We start from the raw sequence: 12066 nt of genomic DNA, 5'->3' as shown, positions 1-12066 counted from the left end.
CCAAAGTGTTGGTTTCCTTCCCACCTCCCAACCTCAAAGAAACCCAACCAACTGGATGGAGTTGTGACAGTGAAGGGAAACAAGTGAGTCACAAAGGAAAGCCTGTCAGAGGGTAGAGAAAGGACTGGTCCATCCTGGCAGGCAGCGGAAGCTGAGCCTTGACAAATGAGTTTTGAAAGTCAGAGGGAAGAGTACTATAGGTAAAGGAAAGTGAGTAAACCCATAGTGCCAGGAAATGTCCTGCAAGTTGCAGAAATGGAGAGCGCGTGGAACAGAGCGAGGAGATGCAGCTGCTTATAGTGAGGTTGTGCAAGGCCCCAATAATACCATATAGCATCCAACTTTATTTCAGAGGCAAGGAGAGGCACAGCTAAAGTAGTGGACATTTACCACGTCTGTTTTGCTGGTCCATCACCCACCCCTCCCCTCCCCTCAGCACCCTGAGTTTCCTTTCGGAAAACCCCCACAGGGTGGTCCAGGCGGACGGAGAGGCGCCCTGCCAGTGGGCTCTGACTGATGCCTGCACCCACCAGCAGTGCGACTCTTTCAGGAATGACCCAGGAAAGGAGGGATAGGGCAGAGAGCACGGTGGCAGGGCCCTAATCCAGCAGCTGCCCTGGGGCTGCCCTCCCCTGCTCAGCCCGCCTTGGTTCTGGCCCATTTTCCAAATCTGGCCCTCCAGCTTTTCTCAGTCCCTGCACCATCCTCCGTGCAAACCAGAGATTTTTAACCTTTTTCATCTCATGACACACATACACTAATTACTAAAATTCTTCAGCACACTAAAAAATGTTTTCGACAATCTGACCAAAAAAAAAAAAAAAAAAAAAAAAAGAGGTATAATTCTGATTCATTCACACCAGAAGGCTATTGTGTGGGAGGTTGTTTTTTTATTTGACAATCTAAGGGAAAAGAGGTCAGTGTCCCCGACTAATAGTCAGGTACTGCATGTTTTTAAAAAATTCTTGTGGCACACCGGTTTAAAATCGCTGCTCTGAACTCCCTGTCTGTTTGGTAGCCACCAGCAGTTTCTGGGCTTATCACCAAGGCTCCTGACTCACACACAACACATTGAAGCAGAAGAGGGACCTGATCCAAACTGTGTCTGGAAAAAGATAGCAGTTATCAGGAATGCAGACTGCAAATCACCCACATAACCCAGCCCTAGTCAATCCTTTCTCGAAAGGGCTGTTTGCTCAGCTTGGAACATGGCTCCTCTCTCCTACCACCCCTTTACCCTTAAAGCCTCAGGTTACAAGGTGCCTCCTCCGCAAAAAGCCTTCTCTGACTTTCGCTCCCCACTAGTTAGGCGCCGCTCCTGCACACTCTCCCAGACCTTCCAGATTCAGACCTTTGGGGGTGTACCCTGATGGGTTCTCAGGCACGTAGTTTGAAAACCTGTGTCCTATATTGCACACTGGCCACACTGAATCACATGTTTCCAGAACATGCCAAATCATTCCGAATTTTGGTCCAATTCTGTCAAAATGAACACCCTACCCCTTCTCCTTTCTAAAATTCCGACACTCACCCATCACAACTAAGCTCAAATGGCAAAGTGCCTGTGAAGATTTTCCTAATTCACTTCCTTCTTACTCCAAAAATGGAGTTTGTACCTCTTTCATGGCCTCTGTTGCATTTCGCTTTGTACCATGACTGGCTGTTAAGATGCCAGCTACTTGGAAGTCAGAACTGTTTCATTCACCTGTATACTGCAAAATAGCCTAGCATTGTGCCGGGGACATAGTGGATTCAAGCTGAATTGGGTTGAACTAATTTTTAAAATTAAATTTAATAACTAGGAGCAGGGGCTTCTAGTCAGGCTTCCTGATTCAGGGCATCTCTTACCTCATTCCCACAGGGGAGGAATGAGTAGAGGATTCTACGTTAGGTTGCCCACATTCAACCTCTGACACCACTTCATCAGCATAGGAAACCTCAGGCAAACCATTCAATCTCTCAGTATCTCATCTACATAATGGGAACAAAAATCAAGCATGTGCCTCATAGCACTGTGAGGAAGACAAGTGTATCAGAACTTGTGTAAAGTGCAAGGCCTCGCCAGACTGTTCACACTTTGGAAGAAGTGTTTCCCCTGCTGCTGTAGGACAGCAAGGGCCTGAACAGAGCAGACACCCCCTTAATGGGGCAGTTCCACAGCTGGCCCAGCCGCCAGATTTTAGGAATTTAGTCACTGTTCCAAACCAGACCCTAAACCCAACAGACCAGTTCTGCAAGGCCAGATATAGAAGCTAGATTATTAGGGACATTTAGGCACGTATTCATTAGCAATTCCAAAGGCCTAACACGTGTGGAAAGAGTTCTGTTTTCCAGTTTCCCAGCCCTTCAATGGTTTAGGATTAGTTTCTAAACAGAGGTTCCCTAGGGAGTCTTACCTTGAGTCCCAGGCGCTGGGATCCTGCTACTCCTTAAAAAATTCCATTGTGTCAACAAAGTTTAACCCTTGAATCTTGTGGTCCAGAAATGGAACACTTACCCTGCACTGTGTGACTGCTCCTTTGTGTCCCACCCACACCTACAAAAGCCCTTTCAAAGGAAAAAATAAACATTCCAAAACTGTATTCTAAAAAAATACCTCTTGGTCCTAATTAAAGAGTCAACTTGCAAACTGAGTTCCTCATTCATTCTCAGATAGAGTCAACAGGGAAGCTGAGGTCCTGCCCTGACACATCTCCCCCCCACCCCCGCCCCCCACCACACCTTGCAGCACAAACTGAGGTCCAGGTCTCTCTAGCCTCAGCCCACCGTACCACCTTGTTATTACAACTTACACCCGACAGGGCTGTGGCGTGGGGTAGAGGAAAAGCTCCTGGGTTTTGGAGTTGGACAAATCTAGACTGAGGTCACCATTCTATCAGTTACTAGTTGTGATCTGGGCCTCAGTTTATTAATCCGGAGTGTACAGTCGAATTGGAGAATGGATTAAAAGTGAAACTTATGAGACCTTGTAAGTAAAGGGCCTTACACAATGTGTGAGTGTGGGGACCTTGCTTACCCTGAGAGCCCAGCACAAAACTGTGAAGGTCTGAACTGTGGGTCTGCCCAGATGTGGTGCTGGGCACGTGGTGGGTGCTGCCTGCACTGTGGTTTCCAAGCCTAAGGAAGGATGGAAAACTAGAAACAACTGCAGAGACAATCAGTAACTAAGAAAAGACATGTCTCATCCGTCTAGAGAACACCGACGCACCTTAGAATAAAAGACAGTACGTCTGTCTGCGCAGGATCCAGAGGAAATGGTCCCAAGTTCATTATCAAATACATGCATGCAGTGAGCCCACTGAGAGTACTGACAGTCATTTATCCTGAACTTATACCTGCACTGGCGCCAAAAGATGAATTTACAAAGTTATTTGCCATAGCATTTTTTTCAGTAATAAGACTGCAAAAGTCCATCATAAAGGAACTGGATGAATGAGACATGGTACAGCCATACAATAGAAAACCATGCAGCAGTGAAGAGAACTGGGAAGATCTCCAAGATATATTGCTAAGAAAAAAGGGGTCAAGGTGCAGAAGAACAAAGCTTAGAGAGTGCTACCTACTTTTTAAAAAAATTGATCTGAGAGAGAAAGAAACATTGCTTTGTTGTCCCCTCATTTACGTTAATTTCATTGGTTGGTTCTTGCATGCACCCTGACCAGGGAGTGAACCTCCAACCTTGGTGTATTGGGACAACGCTCTAACCAACTGAACTTTCTGAACAGGGCAGCGAATGCTACCTATTTGTGTAAAAAAAAAAAGAGGGAGGAGCAAAAAATGAAGATCCATATTATTTACTTCTATTTGCATTAAGTTTTGAAGGAGGTAAAAGAACCTAAAAAATTATTTCCTTGTGAGGAAGTAGGGGTTGTGGGTCCTAAAGAGAAGGTAGATAGGGCTAGTAGCGATTTCCCAGTACCCTGATAAGTTTTATTTTGCTGCATGAATGTATTACCTTTTCAAAAAAAATTTAAATAGTTTCCAAGTCATAAATCCCAATCAACAGAGTAATTTATAGCACAGGGAAGGTTTTAAAAATGGAAGAGCTACAGCTGGCAGTGACAGAAAGCTGTAAACCCAGCTCTTGGCTTGAAGAGTCCTCTGTGGGAAACACACACCAATGAACCAACTCCAAGGTAACTTGCTTATCTGTGCTCAGAGCACCAGTCCCTAAAATGAAGAAAAACTCCATATGACCTAAGTGTCCCACAGGGACACAGATATGCCAGTGTTTGCTTTTTAGATGGATTATGTTGGGTTACATAGCTATTACACCTCAACTATTTAAACATATAGCAACCTGTAAGTGAAAAATGTAATAACTTGGTGCACATTCATAAACTTCAGACAGAATCCAGAAGGATACAGACAATTTTATACTCAAGGGCTATTTGAATAAAGTTGCATCAGAACCTCTTATAATTGAGGAGAAAAGAGACCTAGTTGAACAAGAAATAAAAATGCATTTAAAAAAAAAATGCCAAGACATGAACCAAAGACAGAAAAGCATGTTCAGTGAGAGGCAGGCAACACTGAGAACATTAGGCCAAAGGCCTGGGTGTAAAGGCTTGGGTGGAGAATGTTTGTCAAGGGCGAGGCCAGTCTGACCTAGAAAGGATGAAAAATGCAAGGAGACACGTTCGGTGTCTGAGCAACCCCAGAAAATGGACCTAGATGAGATCAGGAGCTAAATGGGTAGAAAATAAAGAAGCTGTGAGTTAACAGCAGCTCTTTCAACCCAAACATTAGCAACAGTGACATATGGGGCAGGGTGGTAGGGGATAAAACCCAGAATTATCTTCTGGAGGGTCAGCCCCTAGTAGTACAGGTAGGTGTTCCAGAAACCCATCTGTATCAGTGCACCAGCTGGCGTTGTTGTGAGAAGCTGCATATGGCTTCAGTGAATTTTTTTTTAAGTCCCTTTCAATGCATTTGCCCATTTTATGATGGGTGATTTACAAGTGCAGGTGCTCACACTGCACTGTGTTTAGCAATTTTTGATCAGAAAACATGACCCTCATGCCCCACGCTCCCTATTCACCTGATCTCGCCCGAGTGACCTTTTTTTGTTTCCTCAGATAAAAGAGCCCTCAAAGGGAAACGTTTTGCCAATGTGGAAGAGGTGAAACAAAAAACAGCAGAAGCACTAAAAGGTATCAAAATCAACAAGTTCAAAAACTGTTTTGAGCAGAGGGGAAAAAAAGTCTCAATAGGTGTATTGCATCAAATGGAGAGTACTTGAAGGTGACAAGTTTAAACATGTAAGAATAAATACACAATTTTTAATAAATAAATTTCAAGTTTGCAGTGGGGTCAAAACAAAGCTGATGTCTTGAAAAAGGTATACAAAGGGTAAAAAATAGATTTGTGCTTAACCTCACTGAGCAGTTTCTTCCAAATTATCTCATTGGAAAAACGTGAAGTCAGTTTTTAGTCCTCTCACCTCCACTTCTCAGTGGCGTGTGGGCCACACCCTTCTCAACTGTCACCCGTGGCTCGTAGCTCACCGGGTTGGCCACTCCGATTTTCCCAGTAATGTGGACACCCAGGCTGGGGGCCCACCCAGTGCTTTCCTCATTAGACATCCATTTACAGAGCACCTTAGTGCCTGGTAGTGTCTGGGGACTCTGTCAAAGAGGGAACTGACTGCAAGGAGAAGCTGGCAGAGACCCCAAGACAGTGCCACTAAAAGGCTCAGGGACTGGAAGTTTCTTTCAGGCTGGGTGCAGGGTGAGCTACCAGCAGGACTGCATGAATACAAGTATCTGACATAGTGAGTCCTGCAGTGCCCGTCAAGTAGGGACGGTGACTGACAGCTCAGTCACATTAGTGTACACTGTTATGGAATTCAGAATGCCACGACAGGATCCTACAAGTTTCCAGAGACAACAAGTCACACACAAAGGATCAGGAATCAAAATGGTATCAGATTTCTTAACTACTAGAAGCTAGAAGACAATTAGGCAATGCCTTCAAAATTCTGACAAAAAACTATGTCCAACCTTAAGATTCTAAACTCAGCCAAACTATCAAACTGGAGTGAGGGCAGAGTAAGGATATTTTTTAGACAGGTACGGTCCCCCAAAACTTACCTCCAATGTACTCTTTTTCAGGAAGCTACCAGAGGATGTGTCCCATCAAAACAAAGGAGTGAAAAAACAAGAATTAGGGAATAGGGGTTTCAACATCGCCCCCAGGGAGATGGCTAAGAGTAATTAGGGTAAGTGCAGGACAGCAGACCTGGACAACCATCAGATGGGGCAGAAAGGAGGAGGTCTCCAGGAGAGATGTCAACAACGGGGATAAAAGGAATTGACCACCATATTGAGAATTTCTGTCATAAGATTTAGGGCTGAATTAGTTACGGGAACATGGGAAGTGAACAAGTAAATAAATGGGGCTATTATAAGCCCTAGGAAAACACAAACACCAACAAAAAATGTAGAGGATCTACCCAAGAGAAATGAAAACATGTCTACACAAAAAATGTGTACACAAATGTTCATAGCAGCTTCATTCGTAATAGCCAAAAAGTGGAAACAACCTAAATGTCCATCAACTGTTGAACAGATTAACAAAGCGTGGTGTACCCATACAAGTGAACACTATGTAGCAACACAGATGGACCTGCACAACATTTTGCCACATACTGTATAAATCTGTTTGTAATGAAATGTCCAGAATAGGCCAATCCATACAGATAGCAAGCAGATTAGCTCACTGAAGTTTCTCTAACCTTCGCTGAAAAGAACAGCTGCCTCTACTTGTCCATCACCTATTCACTCCTGACTCTGTTCTGGTTTATCTAGCCTTATATTCCCTCATCTGACTATTGTCAAAGGTCTACCTTCTAACTGCCAGGTCCCATGACTCCTTGCATGGTGTTGTCATCCTTACCGTCCTCTGCAGCACCATCTCCATCATCCACAAAGCACTCCTCAAAAAGCTCACCCCCCACCCCCTGTCAGTTAGGACACTTCCTTCACCTGATCCTGCCTCCCATTTCTATCCTCTCCCACCTCTGTCCTCAACTCACTGACAGTGCCGACTCCTCCATTCCCAGTTTTGACCTTCTCCCTAGTTATCTGCCTTCCATTTCCTAGTGGATGATGCCCCATGTACCACAATTCCAGCTCTTTAAAACAAACTGTCAACTGCCCAAACCAGCTCTTTCTACTGGCTTCCTAAGTCTCCCAATGTCCCAGATCAAGGCCTTGATGGGAATCTTAGAATTCCAGATCTGCTCTGTCTTCAGAGCCAAGCCTTCAGAGGCCGTGTTCTGTCACATCCAGCAACTTGCAAAATGGCCACTTCCCATTCAAGTCCCAACATCCTTAGTATCGGCTCACACCTGGATGGCTGCAGTGCCCTCCAATCTTCCTTGCCCATCACCACAGTTGAATTTCCTTAAAATCCATGATTAATGTCATACCCTCCCTACCTTCCAAAAACATGTGTCTGGTATTAAAACTCCCCATAATTTGGCTCCAACTCACCTTTCAGAACTTAACTGGTTTCCTTATGCACATCGTTTATTCCAAGAACTCGATTGTAATCATTTATTCTTTGTTCTCCTTCCACATTTGTCACGCTTCTTCTGCCACCCCTCCTTTTGGGTCCAGCCAAAAAAAAAAAAAAAAAAAAAAGGGGGGGGGGAACCCCTCTACGACTGTGCCTTTCCTAATCCCCATGGAAGAAAATCCTGTCTTCGCCTTTCCAGAAGACCTGGCTTATCACAGTGTCTCATTATAAAGACACCTATCACAAAAGATAATACTCTAGATATCGTATCCATAAGAGGCCCAGTGGCCTGTGACAACTGCGCATTCTGCAGTGGCACAAGGCCCTGGAGACCTATTAATACATTTGCTTTATTGGGCCAATATTTTTAAAATCTGGGTATTTCACATAAATATCCAGACTTGGGCCCTGGCTGGTGTGGCTCACTGAGTTGAGCGCCAGCCTGAGAACTTAAGGGTTGCTGGTTCAATTCCCGGTCAGGACACATGCCTGGGTTGCCGGCCAGGTCTCCAGTTGGGGGCAGGTGAAAGGTAACCAATCCATGTTTCTCTTGCACATGGATGTTTCTCTCCCTCTCTTCCCTTCTCCCTAAAACATAAATAAAATCTTAAGAAAAAAAAATCCTGACTGGGGCATCTCTTGAAAAAGAGATGATCGCTCTGCTGAGAGGCCTCCCTCACCTACTCAGTCTAAATTTGGCTGTCGCTTACTCTCTGTAAGATGGACCCACTTTATGTTCATAGAGCCATGACAACAGTGTCATTTATTTTATCTGTTCAGCTTATTTCCTACCTCAAGAACTGAAGTTTCCTGAAAGAGAAGAGACCTTGAATGTCTCATTCAAAGCTATTCTCAGCACTTTGTCCATCATGGGGGTACTCAGAATCTACTCAAGAGGTGTTTTTAATGAGTGAGTGGATTTCGCCTCCTTGGGCCTCCATCCTTGTGGATTGCAGCAGGGCTGATAATGTCAAATGAAGGATTCTGCCTACCTACCTGCCCCTCTAAGAGGCAGGTATGAGCTCTCTCTCTCTCCCCTGGCACAACATACAATAGTGTGTGTGTGTGTTCATACCCACAATCTCTTCTTCCTCATCTGACTGGCTCCTAAAAGCATCTGGACTGGCCACCCCTGATCTAACCCAAACCCCAAGGACTGTGCCTAGTATAACTGAGAATCCTGCCCAGTCCAAGGTCCTAGGCTCATTCAGGCATTCAACAAATATTTAGTTCTAGGTGCAAGAAATACAGCATGAACAAAACAAAAGGCCCTTGCCCTTGCAGTGCTGATATTCCAGAGGCAGAATGAATAAGTATTCAGGGATATTTGCACCTGCAGACCACTGGCCTTCAGTCTGCCCAATGCTTCCTCTGTCCAAGGCCAAGGGGAAGGGCCACCTCTTGGTATAGTTTTCCTGGTAAGCTGGCCTTCTTCAGGCTCCCTCGATGCTATCTAACTTTCACTTACTGCTCTGTGCCATTGTGAGCTACTCTATATTCAGCAACTACAGTTTTACTGTTATTAATCTGAAACTCCATGAGGCCATAAAATTGTCTATATCCTATCTTTCATGTTCTCTACAGCTCAGAATCCACAACTGGCACTTATTAGCCAATTAAACACCGGGAACCACTTTTTTCCAAATCTGGTGTGGGGGCCTATGAAGCCACTGAACCACTGTGGTAATTTCCAGAACATACACTATACTCTGAAATCTCTGGAGATAAAGTTAAAACTTAACCACTAGATAATTTAACACATTACAAATTAAGACAAGTAGGGGTGGATTATGAAATGAGAATGCAAAATAGACCTAGATTTCTTTGTGTGAACCTCCTGGTAGGCAGATTCAGACATACTTCTAACTGGCTGTGTGACCTCGTGTCAATTAATAAACTGCCCTGGGGCTCAGTTCCAGGATCTGCGAGAGTGGCATAATGGTAGTCTCTACCTGTTAAGAATTGAGAACATTAATGTATATGAGTACTTTGCAGAGTGCCTGGCATGGAAGTGCTCAAAACTTAGCTTCCCCTGTTAAATTCCAAAAACTACCCTCCCCACTTATTAATACATCTCTGTTTTAGCAGCACTTAGTGGAAAAGACTGTGGTTAGACTCAGGGCTTCAATTCAAGGTTTTACCACTTTGCCCAGACTACCAAAAATGGAAAGCAAGGACAGGCCAAAGGGTAAAAATGTCACAGAAGCAAAATGGGAAACCGACCCTTTCCAATTAGCTGCTGACAATTATCTCTTCCCCTAGAAGAGAATCTTCTGCAGGTAGGATGGAGCCATCCCATCACAGCTGCCTGCACGGCGGTACTGAGATCCCGGATGTGAAAAGCACTTCGCAAAGAGCACAATGCACCTAGGTTACTCCTTAAGAGCATGGGCTCTGGACAATCTAAGGTGGGCGACCTTAGACAAGTTAACATCTCCTGAACTCAGTTTGCTGAGTTCAGTTTCCTGTAAAAACAGGTATAAAAATACCTATCTCCTGGGATTGTAATGAGGAATACGTGAAACTATATAGTATTGACTATCTGGGGACTAGAACCTCAGAAGAGCCCCACTATTCAGAGTTATTACCATTACTAACCTATTCACTGGGCTTCTCACTCCCAAAGGTCAGGTGGAAGCCTGATGTAGGGACACTAACACTGGCCCAGGAACTGGGCTCTACAACCAGCTGGGTGACCTTGGGCGGGTCGCTGATTCTCTCCAAACTTTGGGGTCTTGTGGTAACAAAATGAGAGCATTGCTGAGGAGCCCTACCACCTGAGCTCTTACCAGCTCTTCCACTCCGGTGTTAAGGCCACTGGAACAAAGGCAACCCCCCCCGCCCCCAGCCTGTCCCCGAGGGGCCACAACTCAAAATTCCTGCTGCTCAACTCCCTTTGCAGCGCGAAAGCAGGAGCAGCAGTGTCTCCATTCCACGGAGATGCGTCCATACTCCGCCGCCACCGCTCGTTTCATTAGCCACTTGCTTCTGCAGCCACTCGCTGCCCTAAGTTTCCGGAATGCCGGAGACCCCGCCGTGGGTCACCCCGAGAGGACCAGGGCTGGGGGCGTGGAGCCCGGAAATCCCAAAGCCGCCCACGCTGCGGGGCAGGGAGTGACAGATACGACGCGGGGCCGCGGGCGAGTGGGACCTGGGGCGGCGTGTGTAGGCGCGCGAGGGAGGCGGCGGCCGCGCGCTCTCCTCAGGTCGCTCCCGCCGGACCGTCGCGACGCCCAAGGCTCCGCGATCCCTGCCTCACGACCCTCGCTTCGCTTAAAAATACGCGGCGCCCGGGAGCTGATCCTAGAGCCTGTCGGAACAGAGAGGGCTGACCGGGGTTCAAACCCTCAGCGCTCGGAATGCCTGGGGAGCTTCGGGGCGACCGCGTGTGCCGGTTCTTCCCGCTCGAGCTGGGGCTCGGGGCGGGGGCCTCACGCGCACCCGCGCGCGCCGCCGTAACCCCTTCCTCCCCGCGCGCCCCCAGCACTCCCACTCACCCACCCACCCACCACTCACCGTCGATATCCCCCAGGGTCAGCTCATCACCCAGCTCGGTGAGCGTCTCCATGGTCTCCAGACCGCCCAACTCGCCGCTCTCGTCCATCGCCCTGCTCGGCGCAGAGGCCTCCCTGCCGGTCCGTTCAGGGAGACGCGGGGGCGGTGCCGCCGCCACCACCCATGACACCCTACAGCCTCCACCCGGCACCGCCTCACCGGCCGGTGTCACCCTCCGCCATGTTTGCGCTGCGCGGGAGGGGCGGGGCGGGATTCCCCCGCCCCAATCCGCGCCCTCTGCGGCCCCGCCCCCAGGTCGCGCGCACCCCCGTTTGTTGTCAATGGGACCAGGCTCGTCACGGCCAATCGGCGCGCAAAGCCGCGCGTGGGGTGATTGCGCGTCAGCGATCAGCAGCTCAGATTTGCATAGCGAAGTCCCACCCCTCACGGTTTGTTAGCGAATGCGAACAGAAGCCTCCTGGTCCCCAGCCCAACCTCCTTCCCCTCGTTTAAATGAGCCGCTGTCTTTTCCGTTGAGTCTGCTCCACCAGCTATTCGATCCACCCGCCGGGAACTGCAGAGTTAACACGCTCCACTCCCAACCGCCGGTCGCCCCCAGAGCAGGCTGTGAGCACATTACGTCATCTTCCCAGCGGGCCCCCACCCTTCCCGCCTGGGACAGCGAATGGAGTCGAACCTGGCCCCCGAAAGCTAGGCCCTCGAGCAGTCTAGAGACCCTTCAAATCACGTTCCTCCTACGCCCCTTGGAAAGGTGGAAGCCGAGGTTTGACGTGGACCGCGAGTTGTCCAAGTACGGAGCACACTGACAACCTCTACGCCTTCGCACCTGCTTCTTCCTCCGGTTCTCACCCCGGGTACCTCAGAACCGCCTGCAGACCTTTAAAACGCCCAGTGGCAGGGCCACACTAGCCTCCCGAGGCGGGCGCGGCAAGAGCATTTTGCCAAAATTGCGCAGGAATTCTGACGCGCAGCCCACCCACAGGTTCCCAATCCTCAGGCGCTCCACTGCCCCCATCTTGGAGCTGGTCA

The 12066-nt window shown here is 47.8% G+C and overlaps 1 protein-coding gene across 1 annotated transcript in view; it reads right to left on the bottom strand.

Moving 5' to 3' along the window:
* SREBF2 (sterol regulatory element binding transcription factor 2) overlaps positions 1-11271 on the bottom strand; it is a 53827-nt gene extending 42556 nt beyond the window's left edge. The window contains exon 1 of the mRNA XM_054582457.1: positions 11038-11271. Within this exon, the coding sequence (XP_054438432.1) occupies positions 11038-11125 (88 nt within the window). The 5' untranslated portion in view covers positions 11126-11271. The remainder of the gene's footprint in view (positions 1-11037) is intronic.
* Between the last annotated feature and the right edge of the window lie 795 nt (positions 11272-12066).

This window comes from Pteronotus mesoamericanus, unplaced genomic scaffold, assembly GCF_021234165.1.
Source record: "Pteronotus mesoamericanus isolate MK-2021 breed Mesoamerican mustached bat unplaced genomic scaffold, CSHL_Meso_final contig_702, whole genome shotgun sequence".
NCBI classification, from domain to species: Eukaryota; Metazoa; Chordata; class Mammalia; order Chiroptera; family Mormoopidae; genus Pteronotus; species Pteronotus mesoamericanus.
The sequence above is the reverse complement of the archived record's forward strand: the minus strand, read 5'-3'. Positions and strand labels throughout refer to the sequence as shown.